General features: G+C 49.4%; 1 protein-coding gene across 5 annotated transcripts in view; it reads left to right on the top strand.

Moving 5' to 3' along the window:
- The window catches only part of FNIP2 (folliculin interacting protein 2), a 126,458-nt gene that overhangs the window by 38,147 nt on the left and 60,536 nt on the right, over positions 1 to 27,775 (top strand). For 4 of the 5 annotated variants that reach the window (XM_079919712.1, XM_079919709.1, XM_079919710.1 and 1 more), the window contains exons 2-5: positions 20,136 to 20,262; positions 23,229 to 23,357; positions 26,229 to 26,329; positions 27,300 to 27,371. In XM_079919712.1, the coding sequence (XP_079775838.1) occupies positions 20,136 to 20,262; positions 23,229 to 23,357; positions 26,229 to 26,329; positions 27,300 to 27,371 (429 nt within the window). The remainder of the gene's footprint in view (positions 1 to 20,135; positions 20,263 to 23,228; positions 23,358 to 26,228; positions 26,330 to 27,299; positions 27,372 to 27,775) is intronic. The other variant, XM_079919711.1, reaches the window with a different exon arrangement.

The following is a 27,775-nucleotide window of genomic DNA, read 5'->3' as shown; positions in this document are numbered from 1 at the left end:
ATGATTTCTGTCATGTAAAAATTGTTGTATTTCTTCAATGGAAACTTAGTAAAATGGTATATAGTCCCCTGCAGGGTAGGCGCTCACAGATTGAAAATCCCGTGCTGTCCACTCGGTCACAGAGGTTCGCGTGGTGTTCAGATACGAGTTCCACTTGTGTGCTCTCCGTGTCTGTGTCTCATCTAGAAAGGACGGCTGAGTGGCAGGAGGAGCCGGTGGTGGGTTGACACTCAGTCGTCTCGAGTCTTGACCTGGATCCGACCCTGATCCCAGCTCTGCTGCCCGGAGGCCGTGTAACCCTGGCAAGTCCCCTCCTTTCCTGGGTCTCACTCTCAACTGTTCAGCTGTGTAGCTGGTTCAGACTACTTCTGAAATTCTCTCCTTCTCTGAGATTGTACAGGGTAACATCAGGACCTTCTGAACTTCCTATTCCTGTTATTCAGGCAATTCTGGATTCCCCCAAGTAGGTATTTGGGGTTCCAGGGGTGGCACCCACATGAGAAGGTGGCGACGTGCAGGGCCACACCAATTCTTACAGAACTTCTAAAGTTTTCGGTATGAACTTCTGCTTCTCACTTTCAGTGAATTTGCTATTTGAGGCAGGATTTTAATCATTTTTATGTAAACAGTACTTTTAACTTAACAAGAAGTTTTCACATCCATTAGCTCCTTTCCTTAGTTTAATTTCCTTTAGATTTACTTCTCAGGTGCTGAGACGTTTTTAGACTTCTGTACCGTGGTGACGTGTGTGTCATTTAGTTGGAATTCATCTCTCGTTGGACCAGTTGTCTTGGTCCCTTTCCCACTTTCTCTTCCCCTTTGTACAGCCTGGAAAAGGTGTGCGTTGTGTGCAGTACTGTGCTTGGTTTCCTGAGTTTCTCTGGGACTCGGGTTGGTCTCAGGATGGAGTGAATCATCGTTAGGCGCTTGAGCACCCAAGTGCTCACGAGTTGTCTGTGTGTCCAGGTCAGGTGGCAGCCAGCCAGGTGTGACTCCCAACGCCTGCTTTGCTCTTGGGTTACCTTAAATCCACAGTTTCGGGTGGTCGTCTTAGCCGAGCATGCTGATGAGCAGTTTCTTCTTTTCGCTTTTTCCTTCTCTCCTCATGATTTTCCACTTAGGCAAAGGTGAAGAGAAAGATACCACAAACACGGTGGAGAGGTGCCAGGTACCTAACAGTGGCGCGGTGTAAACCTGGCGCAGTGCAGGGCAGAGAGAGAAACGTTCGATCTTCCCTCCGTGGTTCTTGTGGAATGAAACATTTCAGACCTGGGAACTCCGAACTACGATGCTGGGCTTCAAATGTAATTGCTTCCAATCTGCTTTCTTAAAGCTGCTAATAACTTGATGTTCCCAGCTTTCCCAGCAAGTTAGACACATCCATAGGGCTGCTTATATGCGGACTCTGGGAGGATTTGCCATGTTTATCCGTGAGCTGCTGTTTCTCTGATGGCAGGAGAAAATTCGACACATCTTGGCCCTGAAAAGTGTACCCCACACATGCCGAGGAGGAACTGAAACAGCCCTTCAGAGTCAGTGGTGCCTGACGTTTCACATCTTGACATTTAGATTCAGAAGAGATCCGTTGTACTGCTTTACGGTCACCGGGACGGAGGGAGCAGAAGTAATGAGTGTAGATCTCTGATTGATCTACGATTTGGATGAGCTAATTTTACTGAAAAAGGTAGAGCCTTCGCTTGTCTGTGCAAGGATCTTACGGAGAAGACAAATACAGAAACCGGGCTGTGTTTTCCTCGGTGCGCGCCTCGCGGAGAGACGCTGCCCGTGACTGCACCACCGTCTTTGTTTAGGGTACTTGGGGTTCTGAAGATTTTAGTAAAAGGCTACTAAAGGGAGGGTCAGGCAGGCTGGGGTGGGGAGGGGCGGGGGGTGTTCACTGTGCTTTCCACCTAGAAACACCGTGAAAACCTTCCTGCTTAGGAGATGGAGCTGCCGGACAGGTTGAGTGCAGGGCCTAGGCAGAGCCCCGCCCGGGCCAGCTGACAGCCCCGTGCTGGTGACCCACTCCACAGGGGGCTGCAGACGCGGGGGCGGGCGGGGGGACTCTCCCAGATGCCTGGGCATTGCCCCACACGTTCCCTGACCTCCCTGCCTGCCTTCCCTTTTCACTGACTTCCTGTGCCACGAGGTTTTCTCTGCCTCGTTAAGAGAGTCTGTTTGCACTGGTTGGTGGATGGGATTTCGAGGTGTCATCTGAGGATGAGTGAATGGCTGCAGGAATGCAGAAGTTGCTGCAGAGCCCTGCTGCTTGAGATTCAGAGAACATTCATCTCTGAGGCCGCATCTCTCAGGGATGAATCAGAGCAGCCTCCGTACGGGGGCTGCCGCATGGAAGCTGCCAACTGGCTGACACTCCGTCTGGCTCTTATTCTGATAAGTATCGACGACAGGCAGGGTGAAGCCCTTGTTACTCGTCACCGTAGAGAACCGTGTGGAGAGGGACAGTGTTCCAGGCAGAAGGCAGGTCCCTCCAGCTGTGGGGTCCACAGCGAGGCGCCGGGCGGCAGCCGAAGGCTTTTCCCCAAGCTCTGCTGGCCGGGGTGCATGGCCACGGCTCCTGGGTCTCCTGGTGAGTCCTGTTGTGAGTCAGGCTGAGGCTCGCCTTATCGCCTTATTGTTACAGTAACAGAAGCTGAATAACCGCTGAACAAGGGGAAGCAGGCCTCGTGGGAGCTGGTGAGAGCGATAACCCGTGACCCGCCTGATGTCATTAGACTCCCAGCCAGACCTCACCAAGGGGGACCCAGCCGGGGGATTCCCGGCAACGCGCCTCCCCTTCGTGGGATCCCGGCTTTATGTGGAGTGTTGCGCATCCATCAGACATTTACATCTTGAAGGGTTTCCTCCTCCTCTTACTCTCTGACCTTTCTTAGTTCAGAAAGGTTAAAAATAACCCACAAAACACTACTCTCGGGTCTTCACAGAACAGATGTGAATTAAAATGCGGTCTTTTTTTTTTTCTCACTATGACATTTTCTTTCACTTTCATGCCTCCCCCTCCCCAAAGGCAAACAAAAGAAAAAAAAAAAAACCCAAAACCTTGGTAGAGCTAAGCTAGTTTTTCCACTTAGTGATTTTTTAAAGAAACTCACTCCTAACATGTGAGAACATAGAATGTGGCACCAGGTTTAGGGAAAGCTCCTCTGATCTGGGACCTGCTCTGCCTTGATCTCACCATCTCAGGCTCATCTCCCCTCGCTGGAACTCGCTGTGTCTTCTGGGTGGTCACCTCATCTCTCTGTCTTTCTGTTTTCTCTTCTAAAAGAAATTAAAGTGGTGGACCGGGCGGGTGATCCCCAAAGGTGTGTTCTTAAAATGTGGATTCCGGAGCCTCACTTCAGATCCACCGGACAAATTCCTGGAAGTGGAGCCTGGGAAGCTTTGTTCATTACAAACAAACACGCAGAGCCTCTGGGGTTAGGTCTAGTGAAGAGTCGGGTCTGGGACCACCAGATGGGGTGTCTGAGCCCCTCCAGCTCCAACATGCCGACTGTCTGTTAGGAACCGACAGGACCCAGGGATGTCCGACAGACGTGAGGACCTTGGCAACCGAGGGAGTCATAACCGTCTCACCTGGGGAGCAAGCCACGTGGGCATTTGAGGAAGCATATTCTCAGGAAAGGGAGGAGTAAGTGCAGAGCTCCTAAGGCAGGAACATGCTTGGCGTGCACCCTAACCAGTGATGCCCGAGGGATGCAGCCAGTGGGCGGTCCTCCGCGGGCCCGTGAGTGGGCGGTTGGGCGATGCCCGAGGGATGCAGCCAGTGCGCGGTCCTCCGCGGGCCCGTGAGTGGGCGGTCGGGCCTGCAGCTGCGCACTGCGGTGGGAGAGGAAGGCGCAGCTTGCCTGCCCCCCAGCCTCTCGCCCATTGGCCTTTGCTTGAGAACAAACATTCCTGCCACGGAGCCTCTTTTCTTTGTGTCTAACCATTGTTCTCTCCAGGCAGTGACTGCTGCCTTCGTGTGAACTGCTTTTACGAGAGCTGATGGAGGACCACGGTAGGCTCTGCAGAGCCCGGTGCGAGGCCCCCCTCCTCCGAGGTGGGCGCACGGGCCCCAGGGGAGGCGGCCTGCGCTTCTGCTGAACCAGGGACAGAGACTTCGGCGGCCGCATGCAAGCTCAAGGAACGTGTCCTTGGTTCTCGTCTTCACAGGGAATTCTCTAGCAGTCTAAATGATCTTCAGAGAATAATCCTATTGCAAACTTAAAACCAGTGCTTATTACTCAGTTCCTATATTTTAAAAGTCCCCTTGACCACTGAATTTTTATAAAAATAGACTCTATGTTTTAGAGCAGTTTTAGGTGCCCTGGAAAGTTAAGCAGGAAGTTCAGAGCCCCTGTCTCCTGCCTGCCCCTCACTCACCCCTCCCCTACCGTCAGCATGTGTTACAGCGGATGAACCTGCAACTGACACATCATCATCACCCCAAACCCCGGTTTACATTTGAAGTTCACTCTTGGTGGCGTTCATTCTGTGGGTCTGGACAAACGTGTAATGAAACGTACCCATCAATAGAGTGTCATACAGAGTAGTTTCACGGCCCTAAAAATCCTCTGTGTTCTGCCTGTTCACGCGTCCCCCTAACCCCCCGGCAGCCCTGATCTTTTCAACTGTCTCGATAGTTTTGCCTTTCCTAGAATGTCATTTGGTTGGAATCATGCAGTTCGTAGCCTTTTCACGTTGGCTTCCCTCACTCAGTCATATGCATTAAAGTCTTCTCCATGTCTTCTCATGGCTCGATAGCTCATTTCTGTTCAGCACTGAATAATGTTCCATCATCTGGAGGTACCAGTTTATTTATCCAGTCGTCTACTGAAGGACGTCTTGGTTGCTTCCACATTTTGGCAGTTGTGACTAAAGCTGCTGTAGACATCCACGTGCAGGGTTTTGTGTGGACCTAAGTTTAATTCCTCTGGGTAAATGTCAAGGAGTATGGTTCCTGAGTTGTAAGGTGAGAGCTTATTTAGTTTTGTAAGAAACCACCAAACTTCCGGAGTGGCTGCACCAGGTTGCGTTCCCACCAGCAGCGAGCGACAGTTCCTGTTGCTCCACAGCCTCTTAGCACTTGCTGTTGTCAGTGTTCTGGATGTGGGCCACTGTAATGGGTCTGTGGTAGTATCTCGTTGTTTTGATGTGTATTTCTCTAATGACATATGTTGTGGAGCACCTTTTTCATATGCTGATTGGCCATCTGTACATCTTTTGTGAGCTGTCCAGGTCTTTTGCCCGTTTTTAAATTGGGTTGTTTGTTTTCTTATTGTTGAGTTTTACGAGTCTTTTGTATATTACGGATACCAGTCCTTCATCGGAATTGTCTTTTGCAAATATTTTCTCCCAGTCTGAGGCTTGTCTTCTTCTCTTGATGTTGTCTTTCACGGACCAGAGGTTTTAATTTTGATGAGGTCCGGCACATCAGCTGTTTCTTTCATGGAACGTGCCTTTCTGTGTGGTCACCACCATGCTCAAGGTCATCTGTTTTCTCCTGTGTTATTCTAGGAGTTTTAAAGTCTTGCATTTGGGGTCTGTGATCTATTTTGAGTTAAAACTTTGTAAAGGATTTAAGGTCTGTGTCGAGATTCTTTCTTCTGAGTGTGGGTGTCCACTTGTTTCAGCACTGTTTGCTGAAAGACTGTCTTTTCTACAACGTGTTGCCTTTGCTCCTTTGTCGAAGGTCATTTGAGTGTGTGTGACTCTGAGTCTGGGTCCTCTGCTCTTCTTTGTTGATCTGTTTGTCTGTTCTTGCACCAGGACCACGCTGTCTTGTTTACTGTAACTGGAGTAAGCCCTGAAGTTGGGTAGTGTCATTCCTCTGACTTTGTTCTTCTCCTTCAATGTCCTGTTGGCTGTCCTGGGTGCTGTGCCTCCTTTCCACATGAACTTTAGAACCAGTTTGTCGATATCCACAAAGTAACTTATTGGGATTTTGATTGGGATTTCATTGAATCTTTAGACCAACTTGGGAAGAACTGACGCCTTGAGTCTTCCACCCGTGAACATGGAATATCTCTCCATTTATTTAGTTCTCCTTTGATTTCCTTTATCAGAGTTTTGTCGTTTTCTTCATATAGATCTTGTATACATTGTGTTAGATTTATACCTAACTATTTCTTTTGGTGGGGGGATGCTAGTATAAGTAGTATTGTGTTTTTAATTTTAAATTCCACTTGTTAATTGCCAGTATATGAAATATTTAAAAAATATTTTAACAGGTATATTTTTCAGAACATGGCTGCATTCATGTCAGGCTAGTTGCATTCTCCTTTTTAAATGCCTCCATCTTTTTCTTTTATATTGTTACTAAACTTATTTTTAATATTTTTCTTAAGCATTTTTTCTGATTATCACAATGGTACAATTTTGTTACAAAGCATTTGGAAAATGCAAGCCAATATAAAAATGAAAACCTAAATTACTAGCAGTGCTATCACACGACTTTTTACTCCTATTAATACTTTGATTTATTTCCTTGCAGTCCTTTTTGGTACATGGATGTAAGCTGCACTGTGTTAACTAAACCATATATTGATATATATGTATTTTACATATATATGTATTATAAATATATAATACATATATATATATAAAATCTGTTTTCTTACTATTATACCACGACATTTTCCCCATGTCAATAAAACATTTTTTTTTTTTTTTTTTTTTTTTTGTGGTACGCGGGCCTCTCACTGCTGTGGCCTCTCCCGTTGCAGAGCACGGGCTCCGGACGCACAGGCTCAGCGGCCATGGCTCACGGGCCCAGCCGCTCCGCGGCATGTGGGATCTTCCCGGACCGGGGCACGAACGCATGTCCCCTGCATCGGCAGGCGGACTCTCAACCACCGCGCCACCAGGGAAGCCCAATAAAACATTTTTAAGACAATTTTTAATGACTTTGTAGTATCTGAAATTGATGGCCTCAAAAATCTTGGGTATGTTCTGAATGGATGTGAAGGTTTCCAGTTTTTGACGTTACAACCCTATTTGTGTTCAAATATCTGATGGTCTCCTTGGGAGGGCATTTTCCTTGGAGATTTTCCTTGGAGGAAGTCTGAAGGAGACCCATTTTCCTTCCGCAACAGAATTTGAAAATTGAGACACAGAAATTGGTCAGGTAGGTGGGAAACAGGCAGCGTGGGTTACAAGGGGCCGTGGCCTGTCGACGCTCAGGAGTCAGCACCGCTTGCTCACTGGTTCTCAGCATCCTCGGACGCCCCGGCCTTGCCACGCGGGACGCGCCCCGTGCACCTGAGGCCGGGAGTTGAGGACCAGGTCAGCATGTGTGCTCTGCAGGCAGGTGGATGCCAAAGAGTGAAGGCAAGTTGTCCATCAGAATTGATTCCTCTTCCCCGGGAGGCCAGTGGGCGGGCTCGTCAGAACTGGGCCTCTGCTGGGAACCTGGAGGCAAAGATAAGCAGGCCTCCAGCCCTAACGTCTTCTCTAGGTTCCTAAGTCACTTCTTAAAGGGTATGAACGTGAGCGTTTTTCCTTAACATCTTGAAGAGGATTTTATCTCCGTGTCTTCAGACATAATACATTCACTTGGTTCAACAACAAAAAATATCCATCTGAATCTTGTTGTTCCTACCTCTTTTTTCTTCCCCATCCCATTCAGGTAATCAGTTTTATTAGTTTGCTATAAATTTCTTTTTTTTCTCATTTTAAAAGCCATGTAACACTTTCATTTTATTATGAAATATTCGTCATACCGAAAGTGCAGACTATGCTATATTAACCATATGTGTAACCACAGCCCAGTTTTCTTAAATCTTAACATTTTGCCACTTTTGCTTCACATGTATGATTTTTTAAAAAAAGAACTAAAACATTAGGGAAGTAGATGATGCTTCCTGCATCATCCTTCCTGGGCCCCATCTCCCTCCCTTCCTTCCAGAGGTAACCACGGTCTGAATATGGTAGTTCGCATTCCTCTGCATATCTGTCATTTACTGGCTGGGATGTATCCATAAATCGTACTGGGTTACACGTATTTAACGTTTTAAAGTGGATATCATACTGTACGTATTATTTTGAAGCTTACTTTTTTATACAGCTGTATGTTTTTGAGATCCGTTTGTATAACTCCAGGTACCTCTAGTGTGTTAATTCCAAAATCACTATAGCACTCTACTGTGTGAATATGCTACAAATTATGTATCTGTTAGTCTATTAATGAACCTTTCTTTTTTTTTTTTTACAAATTTTACTATTATAAACAATGTTGCAGTGAATAGTAGTATCACATGTGTCCCTGTCTGCACATCTGCATGGATTTCATAGGGTGAAAGAAATGGAGTTTAAGTTTTAGGAAATGTGACCCTTTGGCTTTACTCAATATTCTCCGAAGTGAGTGCCCGACTCCCTTCCCACCAGCAGTGCGTGGTCGTCCTCACTGCACACCACCCTTGGCGCAGGGTCGGTTAAAGGGGAATGTAAGTGGAATCTCGTTTTCTTCTAAAGCAGCTTTATCGAGATGTCACTCACTACTACAATCCACCCATTTGAAGTCTATCCGTACTTAAGTGGATGTGCTGTGTCCTCAGGGTTATACACTCATCACCACATCAACTTCGGGACATTTTCACGGCCCTTGAAAGAAAGAAACCACCCCCCACAGAAGTTGGCTGTCGTCCCCCGGTCTCCTCAGCTCTAGGCAGCCACTCATTCCCTGTCTGTCTCTGTAGATTTGCCTGGTTCTGGACGTTTCCTGTAAGCAGCAGCGTACAGTCCATCATGTCGTATGTTCTTCCGTGGTTGACTTCTTACGTTTACGTCATGTTTTCAAGGTTCACCCGTGTTCTGGGCATGTAATGGCATTTCGTTCCCTTCTAGTGCTGAATCGTATTCTGTCGAGTGGATAGGCCGGATTTTATTTATCCAGCGAGGGACGTGAGGTTTTTCCCATGTTTTGGGCCTCATGAATGGTGCTGTTCTAAAGATTCCTGGACAGATTTTATAGGGACTTTTTTTTTTGGATGAAGAGATGACAGTTTGGATGCCGGGAACAGCAGACACAGGTCCCAGGCGTCCCCCTGGTGCAGGCGGGCGGGTGGGTGAGAAGCGGCAGGGGGCCATTTCTCCAGCCCCCTTGGCCAGCGTGGCTCAGGGCCTCCTCACTGACGTCGTGGAGTCACGGAGACCTCGTGGCGACCCCCGTGAGGCACGAACCCTTCCTCCCCCTTCCCCTGCAAGGCCTTTCCGCAGCGATCACGCGTGTTCCGGCCTCAGGTCCCGACTGCTGGCCTGTGGAGGACGGTGACCCAGTGCTGTCTTGTGCAAAGCTTGTCTTCTCCACCCAGCCAGGGACGGCAGTTCCAGGCCAACTCATCCACCGTCTTGGCCTTTTAGTTAAACAACCAGGCTTAGGAGGTGTGGGGCCAGCTCCTGGCCTTGTTCTGTTGGCTTCCTCCCACTCCTGTCCGTGGCTGGCCGTGGACCACAAGGTCTGGAACTCCCTTGCAGAACCAATGGAGCAAACACCCACTCCTGATAAACTAAGGTCGCTTCTTACCTGGGTGAGCCGAATATTCTAGTGAGTTTTGCAATCAGAGGTCAGAACTATTCTTCCCCTTCCTACTTTTTAAAAACTCACTTTGCTTAAACTGAATCTTTTTACATTTCTTTGGTGCGGAAGTAAGCAAATACGAATATGTATCCTTCCTTCTTCCACAGGAGGAGGAGTGTGTGCCCCAGGGTCTGCTCCCTCTGTGTGGACTTGGCCGTGGGACCCGGCTCTCCACCCCCACCCCAACCGTGTCCTGCTGGGTGCCTCCAGCAGGAGGGATTGAATTTGCCCCGCCCGTGTTCTCTCCAGTTGTTTCTAGTTCTCTCCTTTTAGCTCACAAGCTACAATCACACGTTTGCGTCTGTTTAGTTCCAGAAGCGGGATCGGAGTTCCAAGGTTAACAATACTGGTGACTCTCAGAGCTGTGACCAGTTAGTTACCCTCCGTCTGAACCTGCACGGATCTGCGCCTCTGCCTGCATTTTTCTCGTGTGGGCTGTCTTACCTTTTGGATCTTGGCCAATCTGATAGGGGCATGACTTAAATTTGCTTTTCTCTTTCCAAGAGTGAGAGTTAGCGTCTTTTCCTGTGTTTAAGGACCATCTTATTTTTGTTTTTCTGTGAACTGTCTGTGTCCATTGCCCACCTTTCCATTGGTTTGCAAATCTTTATTGATTTCTGGTTGTTCTTTATCTATTAGGGAGATTAATCCTTTGTCTGTGATACGAGTCGCTGACGTTTTTGTGAACTTTTCAAAAAGTGCTTGATCACATTTTTGCTACACAATTGAGGTCATACTCTATACATAATCCCGTGTTCTGTTTCTCAGTCTTAACACTGTATCATCAGCATTTTTCTTTTTCAAATGTAGCATTTCTTTAGACCCTGAGAGGGAAACGCAGAGTGAGGTCTTGGGATGCAGAGCGTGTGACGCTGAGTGGTTTGCTCGTGGTGTGGAGGTGATGGCCCAGCAGCGCGGGGAGAGCAGAGTTTGGGGTCAGGAGACATTGGTTCGAGTCCCGCCGTTGCCACTTACTGGTTCCAGCCTTATTAAAGTCTCCTAACTGCAGCATGAAATACGTGGTGTAGTGCCCGCTCTCACAGGGCATCTGTGGACGCCAGCTCAGGTGCATTCTGGAAAGGAGTTAGGTGGGTATTTCTTGGGCGCCCTGTGGCTCTCACCACCAGCCTCCCTGCCTGCACCCAGACGTCAGGCCTTCTAGAACTAGCATCTCTAGTCTCTGAGATTATGCGGTAAAAATGGACAGTTATTTAATATGGTGGAAATCAATTCAGTACAGTCCTGGAATGGTAATCACAAACTGAAAGCTGTAAGTAGGTTGGATAAATGAGAAGAGGCGTCACTTTCTTAGAAACGTCATCGTGTCTTTGGGGGAAGCAGGGGGTGAAAAGGGGCAGGAGAATGTGGCGTGTGGATGCTGAGAAGGAAGCTCACTAAACGTCACTGTCTGAGGCCGAACTACGGGTTTGAAATGGAATGTGAAGGCCCTGATCCATTAAGGTCGTTTCCCTGAGGGAGTTCACCCACTGCCTCAGGCCTCAGCTTCAGAAGCTTCTTGGAGCAAACTGTCATTGAGCTTGTTTGTCTTAAGACAATACTTGAGTCTGGGATGGATTTAAAGAAAGAGTGTTCCTGCTGTATTCCTCAGTTTCATTATTTATTTTTAATTTTTCCAGAGAGAGTACAGTCATACGGTTAAATATTCAAAAGCCACAGTGTCTTTTTTTTTTTTTAACTTTTTTATTTTTATTTTTTTGGCTGTGCCGAGAGGCATGCGGGATCTTAGTTCCCCAACTAGGGATGGAACCCGCGCCCCCTGCAGTGGAAGCTCAGAGCCTTAACCACTGGACCGCCAGGGAAGCCCCCAAAGCCGCAGAGGCTCAGTGAATCCCCGCAGCACGCTGACCAGCGGCCTGGCTCTGCGATAAGCACTTTGCAGTTAACCCTCAAGTCAGCACTCGTGAGGAGGGTCCCGCTGTCATCCCCGTTCTGCAGGTGGGGGGTTGCCGAGGAGCACAGAGGGAGGTGCTTGCCAGGCCGCACGGCTGGGAAGAGGCAGGGCGCAAACGCAGGCTGCCCGGCCCGAGCCTGCAGCTCCCTTGCTCTGCGGCCCTGGCAGACGTGCATCAGGTGGGGTCAGGAAGCCCTCTCCCTGTGCCCTGGAGGGAGGGGCCCACTTGCTTCTCTCTCCCAACAACCCAGCCCCCTGCTCCAGATGGTACCAGGCTTACAGCTACATGTCTTTCTAGACACACTCTGTGCAAATACAATAAAATCCAGAGTTTTTTCCTTGTGTCTCCTTTTCAAAAATACATACAGTAGCTTTCTATACACAGCGTTTTATACTTCTTTTTTCCAGTTAAAGTGATGTCCTAGCACGTATTCTGTCATCACATGAGGAGAGTTCCCCATTCGGGGTTGTATCCGTGTAGCACCCCATTGTAGGGATGTACCATCCCATGCTGACACTTAGCTCCAATCCTTTACTGCTCCAAACGGTGCTGCGGTGGATCCCTTTTTGTGCGTAATCAATTTGGACCGATGTAAGTTGATCTGTAGGATTAATTCCTGAAGTGGAATTGCTGGGTCAAAGAGTACGTGAGTATGTGTGTTTGTACCCATCTCTCTCTCTCTCTCTCTCTCTCTCCCCCACTCTCTCTCTGTTTTCCTTATTTTGGCCCCTGCCCTGCAGCACTGCCTCCCCACTCCTCCCCCGCCTGCTTGCCTGTACGCATCTCTTCTAGGGATAATAGTTTACGACCAAAGATAGGTACAGCTTCTACTTAGTTTGACTTTCCCATTTTGCAAACACAAGATCTTATGGAAAGAATCATGCTTTTAACCTCTGAAAACCTCTAGAAAAACTGACCTCTAGAAACCTCTAGGGAAAAAGAATCATGACCTTATCTGTGTGCAAGTTAAATGGATCTAGAATCAACTCATGTATGAGGCTGTGTCTTGAATGTTTACTTTGAAATTCATTCACTTACCTGTTATGAGTAAGACAGTTTCCCTGGGTGGAGGAGAGGCTGGGAAACCTTCCCTTCAGGAAAAGCTGTGGAATCATGTTGATGCAAGTTAGCTTTGAGCGGAGGTGAAAATTACGTCTCAGCCGTCCTGGGATACAGGGATGCATATCGATGGTTTGGGTTATGCCGACAAGAGTGTGAAAGAATTAGCTCAGGGAATAGTGAATTAACGCATGCGTGGGGGTGGATCGCAAAGCTGCTTTTTAAAAAAATAGCTTCTAGACACAGGAAAAGAATTAGTAGTGCTCTTTTAAGAATTCAAGGAACCCTTTTGGAAAATATGAGCCGTAGTTAGAAATTCTGTACGTTTTTAAAGAGGAGAAAGGGAAGAACCTGTTGATAACCACAACGGAACCTGGGAAGCCAGCGAGGGCGGCGTCCTGGCTGGTGCAGTGCCCCTCAGGGACACCTGCCCACTCAGCGTCACTCTTGCCTCGAGAGAACTTGCGCTTTTCCCCTTCAGACTTTGCCAGCAATCTCTGAACGTTCTGCCGATTCGAGGTGCGTTTGTGCTGCTTCCGTATCACAGTGCAGACTCCCTGTAGGAAGGCGAGGGGTACCACGCAGGGATGGAAGTTGGTCCACGAAGGTGGCTGTCCTCTTCGTACCCGGCTGAGGTCACCTGTTCTGAGTTGTACTCTGCACACCCAGTAGATGGTTTGTGTCAAGAGTCGGAAGGCTGAGACCTTGGAGGTCATTCTGGCCGCAGTCCGTCTCTTACGGAGGAGGGGGCACTGGGGTCAGATGTTCGTCCGGGCAGGGGGCCAGGCGTCTGGCATGCAGCCTGGCCGCGGCCAGGGGCTGTGGGGACCGGGAGCGCCACACAGACTCCACCTGCTTCCGAGTCCTACTCGACGTCACCCCGAGCTCAGGAATGATGGGTGGGATCCATCTTTCCTCTTCGGTGTTTCACAGTTCCCTGTTCGTAGCTCCCAAACCTCAGGCTGTGTGTTGACTCATGATGTTCTCTCTTTGCTGTGTGAACGTATTACATGAAGGCTGTGTGGTGTGAGCTCGTGACCGGCGTGGACATTCATAGTGCTGTCTCGGTGGGAACCGTGCTCCCGGCCACCGGCGGCCTCCCTACGCGTCAGCCTCCACCGCCAGCTCGTTAGGACTGCTCATATCTGGGGTGATGTAGAGGGGACTTCTGGCCTTGACACTGGGCAGCAACCTCTTATCCTACAGCCCCCAAATCCTAAAACCTCTGAAAAAAAAGTTGAAACTGACCTGAACTATTCATAATAGTCTCTTGATAATCCGTTTAGCATAAACATGCATCCCTTGGGCTGGTGAGATTCTAATTTGTTCGACGTTGGGGTTTGATTACACCTCAGGCCCTAAAGGAGCTGTTATATAATATGTGGTATAAGCGTCTTTCTAAAATTAAAAAAAATTCCGAATTCTGAAACATCTGGACCCAAGGATCTCAGTTAAGGGACCGTGTATCTGAACTCACCTTTGAGGCCTGCGTTACAGTTATGAAAGTGCTTTCATCCTTATTTTCTGTCTTTCCCAGCAGCCTGGTGAGGCAGGTAAGGGCTGCATTGAGGGACAGCTGAGCTTTGGAGTCGGTGCCTTCCCAGAGTCACCTGGGGTGAAAGTGGCCGCGCTGGAGCTGGGAGCTCAGTCTACCCTAGAGGGTCACCCATTTTCCAGGTGTCACGTCGTCTGTGACCTTGCCCCACGCTTCACCCCCGCTAGGCAGACTTGACCTCTCCTTCCTTCTGTAGATGTTTATCTCCATCCCCGTGACAGTAGCGTTTACTGATTGGTCTGTGCGTTGGCCCTTCCATGTCGGATTGTAAGCATTTTGAGGTAGGCACCGATCTCATTGATTTTGCTCCCCGGTGTCTTTCATGGCAGCTGGTCAGGCCGGATGCAGGCGTGGTCACTGGGGCTCAGGTTACAGTGCTTTTTGCCAAGCCAGGCTGCCGACAGTGGGGATTGATTCTTTCAGTCCACGTTTCTTTTACAAAAGCAATAAAGGATTTACCTTTATTTATCACCTGCTTTCTTTTTCTTTTTCTTTTTTTTTGCGGTACACGGGCCTCTCACTGTTGTGGCCTCTCCCATTGCGGAGCACAGGCGCGCAGGCTCAGCGGCCATGGCTCACGGGCCCAGCCGCTCCGTGGCATGTGGGATCCTCCCGGACCGGGGCTGGAACCCGTGTCCCCTGCATTGGCAGGCGGACTCTCAACCACTGCGCCACCAGGGAAGCCCTATCACCTGCTTTCTTAAAGACAAAAAAAAGTTGCAGCCAATATCCAATATAAATTTCTTCTGGGAAAATAACAGCGGGGTGCGTTTAATTGGAATCGTTTAAAAACTGTACCTTTAGGTTCTTATTATGTATTAAAGCCCCTGATGAGAATCTGAATCTTTAAGTACTTTTTCACTATGCTCTTGACCCCAGGACAGCAATTCAGAGGTGAATTTTTATGTAGGTCTTCTGAAACTAGAAACCAGGCAGTCTGTGGAGCTGAAGTTGTACCAGTGCAAAATAGAGGAAGAAAGACAAATCAGCTCATTTGCAAATTACTTTTCCTGCTAGCCATCTTCCTGAGCTACTAACCTAGGAAAAAAGAAACAAAGAATTCCAAATATGTTACTGCCATGTATCTACGTAATTTTTTTTTCTTGCAGTAAATAGCTTGCTACTGGGCGGGAAGTAGCACCCATTTGTGCTGACACGTTTGTGCTGGCGGGGTGAGCTCTGATCGCCATCTCATCAAACACAACTTCCCTTTCTCCTCCACCCTGCTGATCCTTTATTTTCATGGCGGGAAAACGTCACCTTGAGCACAGTGAGTTCATGGGAGCAGTGGCCGTACCCAGGGCCTGGAGCTGCTGGGCAGATGGATGGATGGTGTTTGCCAGTCTTTGTTGTGACCGTCATTGTCGGTTTTGTTGATTCTGTGGTGTTTCATATTCCTTTTTCTTGGACCATTTAAAGTTCCCTAGCATACCTGACTCTTTAAACATTCACATTCTCAGATCACAAGACGGTCTTTCAACTCCTCCCGTGAACTTGACTTTGACGATTTTTGTTTCCTTGCATGAGAGCCAGAGGAAGAATATTTTTGAGGTCTTCTTCTCTCATAGACCGTGGTTCCACCGGACGTACTGAGCCCACTTCCAGCCTGATTCCTGCAAATGTTCAGGGGAGGAATCCGACGCCCACCCTGCAGGTCCCGGGGGACAAATCACTGCAGCAAACCTGACACCTCCTGGCCTGGTCCTTGCCAGCTCAAGGCCTGGAAACCCTGGGTGCGCAGGTCAGGGCCCCTCTGCATTTCCCAGAAGATGGTTTCTCAGGCAGCTTCAGTCCTCTCCTAGCACAGGTCTGATCGTGTCAGTCGCTCTCTCAGGAGGCTGGAATGGCACACACCCCATCGCTTGTGGAGCGGACACACGTTCCTTGACGTAGCAGTCAGGGTCCTGCTCCGGAAGTCCTGAACTTCCCAGTTCTGTGCGGTCCTGCTGCAAGAGCCCTAGCCTAGCCGCCCCACCCCTGGACACCGTGCCACTCGACCGTGGGCCTGTGCCCTGCCCTCGGCCTGCAGCGACTTCCCACTCGCCACCACGCCCGAGCCTGGCCACCCTTCACTCCTTCCAGTCCAGACGCTGCTTCTCCCGGGCACGTCTCCTGTTCCTTGTCCTCTTGTTTTCTCTGGTCACCGACGTGCCTGCCTCTTCAAGTTCTTAGGAATAAGGACATTTCTTATTTGTAGTATCCACCCCCTACCCCCCGAGGGCCAGCATTCCTTGGCTTTCCTGCGCTTGTAGCCCGCAGCTCCGATCTCTGCCCCTGACATCACACAGCCATCTTCCCTGTGTCTGTGTCCAGATTTCCCTCCTCTTAAGAAGACACCAGTCCTTGGATCAGGGCTCAGCCTGATCTAGGATGGCCTCACCTTGATGACATCTGCAGAGACCCTGTTTCCAAACAAGGTCATACTCACAGGTACCAGGAATTAGGAACGGGACATCTCTTTCGGGGGGACACAATTCAGCCGCAGCACATGGCTATATCTACCTTAAAGACGCTTCTGTTTTCTCTACTTACAATCATTTGAACGATTATTGCTTGTCACCTTTCAGGTAAGTGATTGAGACTTTGGTTCCTCACTTTGCGCTCTTGATGACCAGTTCCAGAAACAAGATCTGGTTTAGTTCCAACCGGGCAAATCTTCACATCGTGGAATTTTAAAACTGGAAAGGGTCTATCTAAGTACTTCCGTTGAAATTTTACAGTAGGGAAGGGTAGACAAACCGTCTTATTTTCTTCTGCCTCAGGTCGTACAGCTGTGACCGTAAAGTAGACAAATAATGCGTGTCCCCCGATGCCAGGGGCAGTGATCTTCCCTTGCTTTCAACAAAAGCCAAGACACAGGGTGTTTCTGATGAGAGTAAGTGTCTCTACAGCTGTAGCCAGATATTTTACGGCAAAGGCCCAAGGCTCATTTTTCAGCCTCTTGCAATCCTGCAGAGAGTCGCCCTCAGCACAGCTCCAGGAACGGTGTCTGGGGGTTGGGGTGAGTGTGGGCACGAAGGGAATATGTACGGCTGTGGCCACGGGTGACTCGAGGGTGGCACGGAGGAGCCCGCGGCGTGCTGGGGGGCCGCACCTGAGCGCCTGTTGTCCTTGTGACGCGCGGCGAGGCCAGAGCCCAGGGGGGACCCAAGCTTGCTTCCTTCGGAAGCATCGTTTAACCGCCTGCATTTCCTGTCCCGGGTGACTGGACTGTGACTCCCTCTAAGGTCAGAGACGGGGGACGCCAGAATTACAATTAGGTGTTAAATCAGTGACGCTATTCATGTGCAAGAAGAAAAATAGAGTTTTCCTCGTATTTTAGAAAATGCTTTATAAAGTATTCGGATGGTCAAAAAGTTGGACCATCTGACATACATGGTTTTCCTTTCCCACGTCTTTTCTTTTCATCTTTTTAAATTGAAAAATCACGTGAAATGTTTTATAGGGTGTTGTGATCATTATTAAATTGTAGCTCTTCCAGAGGGGCTGTCCTCAGTTCGACTGACATTTGAGTCACTGTTAACCCTCAGAAATAAGGACTGAGCAGGTTGCTTTGTAAATGATAACGCTGTTTTGACAAGATGTCATTGTTGGGGCAAAACAGATTGAGCATGAAAACAAAAAGCCATGAAATCTTTGTCGCTTTTTCGATGTTAATCACTTCGACCTGTGTACTGTGCTTTAGTAATCGCAGAGGGTGTTTTTAATGACCTGGTGTAAAATGTCAGGGTTCCTTCGGGACTTTTGTCGGGTTGGGGTGACAGAGAGCTGGCTGACGGCTCCCCTCTGCTTCCTCTGGTGACTCGGTTCTCAGGTCAGCTCCCAGCTCGCGACGGCTAAAAACAGGCCCCGACTGCGCAGCCCAGTGTGGGTTAGGGGGACGTGTCCAACCAGCCGGGCCTGGACCGAGAGCAGGAGACGACCAACTTCTGAAGCAGACTTGCCGAGTTGTAGCAAAACCAGCACCAGGGCTTCCCTGGTGGCGCAGTGGTTGAGAGTCCGCCTGCCGATGCAGGGGACGCGGGTTCGTGCCCCGGTCCGGGAGGATTCCACATGCCGCGGAGCGGCTGGGCCCGTGAGCCATGGCCGCTGAGCCTGCGCGTGTGCTCCGCGACAGGAGAGACCACAACAGTGAGAGGCCTGCGTACCGCAAAAAAAAACCCAAAAAACCAGCACCAAGGGTGCTGGGCCTGGCAGCTTAGAGCACAGGCTGTTGAGAAGGTGCAACCAGCACTTGATGTTTTGGAGGCTAGGATTTAAGACAACAGATCTGCTCCCCGAAAAGCATGTGTTCTGTGTTGACTACCACAGCCTGAAAAGGAGAGGACCAGTGATGCGCAGTTCGTGGTTGGGGACCAGCTGCTGTAGCGATGTTTCTAAAAAGTCGTTAGCATGAACAGTTCTTTCGGTAATTATTAGCATTTCGGAGCGCTTACCTGTGTCAGCCGCTGTGTAAAGCACTTTCATTTAGTTTCCACGGCAGCTTTGCGAGCTTGGTGTTAATATGTCCATCGCACTATTGGAGAAACGGATCTCAGAGGATGTGTATCTGTATCCACATGTGTGTGACTTCACTCTGTTACACCATCTCTTAGTTTTACAGTGTGATGTTGTCTGTCCTCTAACTCTCCGTCTGCCACCACCTTCCTCTTGTGTGCTCGCAGCGCCTGGCGCCCGCCGGCCTCTATCCACATGAACCTGCCGCCGGTACCCATCCCCTCTCCTCCCCCCGGCTGCCGTCACTCTAGCCTCGGTTTGAAGGACCCAAGCTCTGAAGAGTAAATTCTACCTGGCCCTCCTGCTTCTCGTCTTAATCCGCCCCAGCCCTCTTTTCCTTAGAGCTGCAAATTGACCTCGGGAAAGTGCAGGCTGAGTTTCCCGACCTGCTCGCCTGCGCTCAGGGATGAGCTGGCCCTTGCTGCCACCTGCCCACCGCCCTCCGCAGCTCGCTGTCTCCCTCTGCCTGTCTTTTCCTGCATCTCCTCCGTCCCGTCCTCTTCCTGCTGTGTCCTTCATTCCCACACTTTACCTCTCTTTAACTCCTGCTTCTTCAAGTCCTGCTTAAATGTCCCTTCCTTAAATCCTAGGGACTTCCCTGCCGCTCCCCAGCACCGCTTAAACTTGAAAATATGAGTCTTACCACATCCTTTTCTTTCTTGCACTTGGACATCTGTAGTTACACGTGAGGACTCGCCCAGTGTTCCGCACTGAACTGTGTCCTCCCTGAGGGCAGGGACAGAGTCTGCTTCGTTAAACAGCTGCTCGATCTCTAGCTTCGAGCACAGTGACGGTTACACAGCAGGCACTCAGATCTGTGTCGACTGGTTAACAGACACATAACTTAAGAGGCCCAAAGCAGAGCATCTTGATGGTTGCCCTTTCTTAGTCCTCGCGTTCTGATTTCACTTGTTGCTCGAGAACGAACCTGCGTTCGGAGCAGTTTTGTCCCAGTGGCTTTGGGTTGGCTTTATCGCCGATGGTCATTTTCCGCCATTCAGACGCTGTACCATGATGCACTTGGTTTTCCAAACTTCTGTGTCAGACCAGCCACGATACAAGAAAAGGCTAAGTTTCAGGACACGTGAGCCCTCTCTGTTTGTCCTGAGCCTGGGTGGGTGGGAGAGGAAAAGCGAGGGCTCCCCTGACAGGCTGCAGGTTCCTGGCCCAATGGTGCAGAGGCGTGAACGCTCCAGAGCCTCCGACCTCAGCTGTGACGCCCCCAGAACCCAGGCGCCGGGTTCAGCTCCCTCCGCAGCCCTGGCCGCTCCTGCCTGATGTCTCTGCCCAAAGTTGCTTTGGAAGGAGAAGCTTTCTCTCCAGTGGTTTATCATCTCAGGAGCCTTCCCAGCCTTGGTCATGGGCACTGGCCCATCGGAGTCCACGGACAGGGCCGTGTGCCCGGGTCTGTGGGGATCACGCCTTCTGCACACTGGGGCTTCCGTGTGCAGGCGGACACCGGCTGGGAGACTTGTCTGCCTGCGACCATCCCGAGCGTCGCCGCTAACACGACTTCTTTCTTGTGAATCCACAGTTGGTCCTGTTCGGAGTTGGACCTGAACGAGATTCGCCTGATAGTTTACCAGGACTGTGAGAGGAGAGGCAGACAAGTCTTGTTTGACTCTAAAGCTGTTCACAAGATCGAGGAGGCGGCAGCTCAGGTAGGAACTATGGATTCGCTTTCGTCCTTTTTGTTTGTTCGTCCATTGCCTGCTCTTTGGGCTGAATTGCACAGCGCCGTCAGTGGTTCAGAGGAAACACGGGCAGAGGTCCCTCCGCCCACCCCATTTGCGTTCTTATTAATATACACAGGTGAGACTGTTAGCGAGTCATCGTGCAGATGTTAAGCATCGTACTTTAGACATTACCAGAAGTGACTTTGCTGGTAAGTTGCAATCCAGTAGGATTCTGATGCCAAGTGTGTGCCGTTAATGGGAAGACTGAGAATGCTAAAATTCATGAAGCGCTCGCCTAAAGGGAAGGTCTGGTATCACCCATAGATAGTAAGAGGTGATACATAGCACGGGGTTAGACAGAACTGGAGCGCTTTCCTGGCCACGGGGCTGCAGGGTGCTAACATGCACTGTCGTCTGCAGAAGGGCCTGCAACCCAAGCCTGTTTGACCAAGGAAGTTTTATTTCCTTTTTATAGTGGAGGGCGGTGTGGGGGTAGTAGTGGTGGTGATGGTAGAGGTGAGGGTGGTGATGGAGATGATGGTGATGGAAGTGATGGTGATGGTGATGGAGGTGTTGGTGGTGATGGAGGTGATGATAGTGATGGAGGTGATGGCGGAGGCGATGGTGATGGAAGTGATGGTGGTGGTGATGGAGGTGTTGGTGGTGATGGAGGTGATGATAGTGATGGAGGTGATGGTGGAGGCGATGGTGATGGAAGTGATGGAGGTGATGGTGATGGAGGTGATGGTGGCGGTGACAGAGGTGATGGTGGTGGTCGTAGTGCTGGTGGTGGTGGTATGGGGCGTGGAGGTCTGAGGGTGGGTAAAGTGGGGACAGAGCAGCTCTTGATCCCTTGGAGCCAGAATGGGAAAGGTAGAGTGATGTGTCCAGGCAGGAGCAGGGTCTAGTCCTCCCTGTGAGTCTTCAGGGTGGCCATCCAGTGTACTTCTGACTTGTCGCCTTTCAGCAGTTATTCAGATGTCTACAACTTAAATAAATCCCTTTGTGTTCCTTCTTTTCATGTTCAGTAACCTGATACCTGTACTGACCGAATCCTGGCAGTTTAGAGAATGTGCAGCTAAGTAGCTGAATAGTTTATGTCAGGGTCTCGGTCTCGTCAGGGCTGAGGTCTCGTCCTGCTTCTGATACGGTTGTTTCTGCGGGAAGGAAGTGTCTGGTTAAAGGCGGTTTAGCTGAGCGGATCCCGTGGTGCTTTCACGTGGAAGCTGGCCAGGTAGCTAATCATTACAGCCATTGCTGGGCTTGTTAGGTGGGTGGCTGGAGCAGGGGGGATGAGAAGTCTCTTGGTGATTCAGCGAAGCCTGCCATGGTAGATTGGTATTAGTTCAGGTGAGCCAGCACTCGGCCCTTTGTTTGGTGGACCGCACACGGCTTCCCCCTGTTTTCCCACATCACTTCCTGTCTCCCCAAGGCCTTGCACAGATGGTATAGTTGCACACCCACGCTCCGTCACTAGGGTTCCTGATGGTGGTAGCAGGTGGAGGGAAAAAATTCTCACCGGTTTGCAAAAATAACCGGAATCCTGTCTGTAGGAGCAATGATGACCCCGGAGTCTGGAACAGAAGCTTCCTGGGATGGACGCACTCATTTCCTCACAGAGGCAGCTGGGCCCGGGGAGGCTTGGAAGCTGCCCAAGGCTGCAGAGGGAGTCCAGCGGGGGCTCTGCTCACTGTACCGGGAGCTGTCGCCAGTTGTGGACGGCGCGGCCAGTGGGCCCAGCAGTGTGGGGCGGGTGTGGACCGCGTGTCACTCCGGGCCCTGCAGGGCCGTGGATCGCCATCCCGCCCGCGACCGCTGGGGGCAGGCTTCCTGTTCCCCTTCTGTTCTTCCCCCATCTTCAGCCCCCCACCCCATGGGCAGGCACGAAATGTCAGGAGTCAGCAGCAGGCACGTGACTGCAGGCATTTGCATTCGACCATCAGTGTGACTGTCACACTGGAGATTAGACAAGCTGCACTTGCATTCATGTTTTTCCAAGCAAATCTACGCACAAAAAAGCAAAGAAGACTCAGGATAGAAACAACGCATCACGGAGGGTACAGGCTGCTTCTGTAGGGAGTAGTGCATCTTGGCCTAGGAGGAAGGGAAACGTTAGTGAAGGTGTATCCTTATGCCTCTGTGTCACTGTCATAAAAATCTGCCATGAGCTCCATGAAGGGGACGTGTAGTAGCTACTCCTCTACAAGCCGTGACCTTTGAAGGCCGTGTTGCCTCACATGCTGTGTAATCACAGCAGCCCCCGTTCCAGCATCTTGTCCTCATCTTTCACAAGCTTGACCTCATGACTTTCTCTAAAGCCGTGCGGGGGGAGGTGTGTCATTAAAGCACGTGCTGGTCTTTCCAAATGAATAAATACTTCTGCCTTCTCAATTCCGTTTGCTTGGGGAAAATTTAACTTTGAAGCAATGTCTGTATCCTCATCAATTTTATAGATTATGACTCTACCCAGTACTAAAAAACCCTCTAACAACCAGAACAGAGGTCAGAGCTCATCGATGATTTTAGAATATGAATTGAAACGTCAAGTGTTCTTGGGGACTTCCCTGGTGGTCCAGTGGTTAGGACTCTGTGCTTCCAGTTCAGCGTGCCTGGGTTCAGTTTCCGGTCAGGGAACTAAGATCCTGCAAGCCGTGCTGCCAAAATAATAATAATAATAATAATAATAATAAAATAAAGAGAACAGTCTTAATACATAACCCACCACCTCTGTCACCCTTCTCAGCATCTTCCTCTTCCAAATGTTATAGACTCACAGGAACCACTCTTTTGTCCTCGTTAAAAAGAAAACAACAACGTCCCGGTTTTTCTATGCAGCTGAGGCTCAACAGAACAGAGCGATGTGAGAAAGGGGCCCCCAGTGAGCGTGTGCTGGGGAGCCCGGTACGCTCAGCGGGGGCGGTGTGTTTACCCTCCTCTCCCTGTTCACCCAGAAAGCGGAGGACGTCCCCACGAAAACACCAGCCAAGTGCTGTCAAGGCGGTGGCAGCGGCAGCCTCTCTTCCCACGGCTCTTCCGGGGGATCTTTACCACACGCCAAGGAGCAGCTTCCAAAGTACCAGGTACAACCACCCTTGCGTGCGGAATGCCCCGTAGGCTGGAGCCATTTACTGCCATTTCTCCTCGGGGATAATGGCTGTTTGAGGGCCCCGTCCCTGGGATAGGAGACTACGTATCCAGAACCCTGCTCAGGACTCGGTGATGGCCTCTGTGGGAAGGGAATCTAAAAAGAGGGGATGTGTGTATAACGTGTAACTGACTCACTTGGCCGTACAGCAGAAACTAACACAACACTGTACATCAACTCTACTCCAATAAAAATGGAACAAACAAATAAACAAAAACCCCCCAAAACGGGCTCTTAGGTGTTTCAGGCCAGTGCTGTGCTCACACTTTGGCTTTATCTCTTGATAAAAACTATAACGGAGCAGCAGTGATCCCGTGAAACACACACCGAATGAAGAGAGATGTTGCAAAGGAGGTAAACCCTCCTGTTCTGCTTCCTTGGTGGTCAGAACCAGATTAATGCGCATGTGTTTTCCAGGTTTTTTTCTAAGAGCTCTGAGGATTCTGGGGATGAATATTGTCATCCTGAGAAAGTAGCACTTGCCGTGGAAGGAAGAAAGGCTTGTATAGGAGCAGCTGGGAAGGCAAGACCCAACTGGAGTGGCAAGTGTGAAGGGCTGGTATACTGAGAAGTGTTGGCCAGCTGGGCGCAAGGAAAGAGGTTTCATAAATATTGAATAGCAGAAGGGTACTACCTGATGGAGGATATATGAGTGTTTATTTTTATCTTCGGAGCCATGAGGAATTCTGTCTGCCGTGTCGCTGACACAGCAAAGCCAGGGAGGTGTACACCAGCAGCCACAGGTGTATAGAACGTTGCTCGTTTCACGGTCAGGATCGCTGCTGTGCGTCTGCCCTTATTCCACAGAGCTGCCGGCTCTCAAAGCAGTATGTGGTTACAACAGCATAGAGTGAAATTTTCAGCGAGTTGAGAATTGCAGTTGGCACGTGGACCTTGTACCCCAAGAAAAAGCAGGTTCAGAAATGGAGGTGATGGGTGGAAGTTATTCATAAAGAAGGTGAAAGCCTGTTAGTTTCTGTCTGCAGGAAGCGAGAAGAGGTTGGTAGCAGGCTCGTTAAATCAGGCGGATAGATGTCTGCTCCTCTTTCCTCCTTTGCAAGCAGGTGTAAGTAGGTGTGTATATGTGTGTCCGTGTGTGTGGATATATACGTGTATGCGTGTGGATTTGGAGTTGAAAGGCTGATTGCCATGGTTTTGCTTGGGTAGAAAGCGAGGCAGCAGAGAGTCTGGCTGGTGGCCTGGGTCACAGGAGTTGGAGGTACGGTTTCAGTCAGGCCGTGCGGGTGTCGTGCGCACTGGTTTGGTTGACACTCACATCCATCCTCAGTGTGCGTCACCACCACTTACAGTGGGAGCTGAGCATCTTGTATCCAAACGCATGCACCTGTGTGTCATCATATGTTCACAGTACGCACAGTGTTACGTCATGTGAGTGAGGGCGTTTGGCTTCCAGCCACCTGAGCTCCAGGGGAGTCCGGGCCCCGAGATGAAGGTATGGGGGTTCCCGTCGGGAATAACTGGAATCACAGCAGCGGTTGAGGACGCAGACAGTGACCTTGTACAAGGGATGACTTGAGAAGGTAGAGATTTAAAAAGGAGAGCAGTGCTTCCCTGGTGGTGCAGTGGTTGAGAGTCCACCTGCCGATGCAGGGGATGCGGGTTCGTGCCCCGGTCCGGGAAGATCCCACGTGCCGCGGAGCGGCTGGGCCCGTGAGCCATGGCCGCTGAGCCTGCGCGTCCGGAGCCTGTGCTCCGCAACGGGAGAGGCCAAGTGAGAGGCCCGCGTACCGCAAAAAAATAAAAAATAAAAGGGAGAGCAGGATGTGAGGGCGATCTGGCTGCGACATCTGTCACCCCATTGATCGCCAGGGTTGATTCGGCCGATCGGGCTGGCTAGGCGGGTGTCCCCTTCCTCCCTCACCGTTCCAGGTGCGTCCCTCCCGAAGCTGCGCGCTCGGTCGGAGAGGACGACCTTCCGCGATAGAGGAGGACCGTTCTTCGGTCAGGGGTATACAAGTAGCTGCGCTCCCCTGCTAGAACCTGCAGACAAGCTCTCAAGGTCCATTTGTGGGAGAACGTAGGGTAGTCGAGCTTCCAAGACTCCAGACACATCCAAATGAGGCGCTGCACGTGGCAGTCTGCCTTTCTAAAAAAAAAAAAAAGTAATTTAAAAAATATAAAAAGGAGAGCAATTATGTGCGTCAGATACCGTGAGACGTTTAATAGGGCAAACTGGGAAGCGCCCATTGGCTGTGACAGGAGCCGTTTGAATAGCGGGGGATGGGGGAAGGTGCCGTCCACCCTCTGCGGTGATAAAGGGGACGCCGAAGACTGGTCAGAAGCTAGGGGGTCAAAAAATTTAAAAATGTTTCAGTCAAACTTTGGGGTGACCAGACTGTCGGTTATCTTTTGGACCCACGAAACCCTGCCCACACCGACTGGCATTTTTGTTCCACACGTTGATTTTGGTTGGATAACCCTGAGCTATATTTCATTTCAGGATGTGTTCTTAGTATCAGGAGGAGTTACTCTGCCTCTTCCGTCACTTAATCTTTCTATTTAGACTTTGTAAATGGGGACGATGAAAGTCATTGTTTCTCATAACCAGATTAAAAGTGAACTCTGGTAAAGCGCTTGCATCCTGTACGAGGATATAGTGTATAAAGAAGAAATCGTGAACATTAGTGATAATTTGGGGAAAAGAGTAGGCAGTCATCATTGTAGATTAAGATTGTAAAATGATCAGTTGCTGCTTTGAGAAATGGTTCTAATTACCAACAAAATTGCACATTATTTTCTATCGTGTTGTACTCGACACGATTTTGGTTTCTTGCACGTCTGGTAGTACACGCGCCCCGCCTCTGATGTCAACATGCTTGGGGAGATGATGTTCGGCTCGGTCGCCATGAGCTACAAAGGCTCCACCCTGAAGATTCACTACATACGGTGAGTTCCGTCCCCTGCTCGTGAGACGTGGCTTGGGGATGATGACTCCATTCAAACATGCGCAAAACTGTTATGCAGTAAAATAATAATCTAAACTTTGTCATCTCGTATTTGCTAGCACTTGATACCTTTTGCATATCTTTAGCAGTTCAAATAGTCTGACATTTTCTACATCACTCTGACCTTGAATCAGCTTAGCAGGACAAAATCCTAAGCTTTAGCTAAGTACCGTAATTGAAAAATGCGTACCAAAGCATTTTGAGTATCTGCTAGGTTAGTAATAGCAATATTTTTAATCAGAGTTATTCAAATATTTTAAGTTTAAAAAGTCAGAATTTCACAAATTTTCCATTTTCAGATTAAAGTTTCTCGTGATTTTTTCCTTGTACTGAGATACATATTTTTTCAAATTATTGAACGCATGCCGAGTTTTATTTTTGTTTCTAGGGAATGGTGTCTAGAATAAAAGTTTCTGCAAAAAGCAGAATGTGACGACATTAAAGAACACGTTCCTTATCTGCATGTCAGGATAGAATTTAACTCGCTGGAAGCACAAGCTCTACGATGTGTGAAAGGAAGCCTTTTCCCAATCCTGCACTTATAACCTTCTGTCTGTTCATCTGTGCCACATGGCAGGTGGAAAATATACCCTGAGAAAAAAACAAACTTCTGCTTTGCAATATTTCTGCGAAGCGAAGTTTGTACATCTGAAATATTTACTCCCAAGGAAAACGGCCCTGGCAGTGTCTCCATAGCTCTCTCTCAGGGTTTTAACATTCTTGGGATTTTAAAATGATAAAATTAGAAAAAAATCTAGACACCCCATTGATACAGTGATTTGAAAAATGCACATCTCATTTTCTGTAAAATAAGATATAGAAATGAATAAAAGCTTGAGAAAAAGTTAAAAAAAAAAACAAAAAAAACCCCATGCATCTCTCCCTCTTCTGTCCGTTTGTTTTTTCTCCAGTTCTCCTCCACAGCTGATGGTTAGTAAAGTCTTCTCCGCCAGAATGGGCAGCTTCTGTGGGAGTACAAATAAGTAAGTGCGGGATTTTCCCCCTCCCCTCCCCACCCCCCCCCCAATTTTCCAAGTGGCTGTTTCTGGGTAGAGTCGTTCCTTGAGGGCCATAAGGCTTTTTGAAGTTAGAAGCAGGATGAGTCCACATTAACAAAGGGGTTTTCAAGGTGGCCTTTGTCCAATACATAGTGAGTATGAAGAGGCCTTGGACCTTAGCAGGTGGCCTTAAAGACAAGTGATGGTCTACATACATATATTGGGGGTCTTCACCTGTTAACCCACTCTTCCTACTGCCAGTCACCATGTTCTCATTCCCTGGAAAATGAAAAGTGAAGGGGAAAAGGATATTATTTCATCTTATAAAAAAAAATCTTGGGAATTCCCTGGCGGTCCAGTGGTTGGGACTCTGCGCTTCCACTGCCGAG

This window comes from Stenella coeruleoalba (genome assembly GCF_951394435.1).
Source record: "Stenella coeruleoalba genome assembly, chromosome: 4".
In the NCBI taxonomy this organism is placed as follows: Eukaryota; Metazoa; Chordata; class Mammalia; order Artiodactyla; family Delphinidae; genus Stenella; species Stenella coeruleoalba.
Note: the sequence above shows the minus strand (reverse complement) of the source record. Positions and strands in the feature narration are given on the sequence as shown.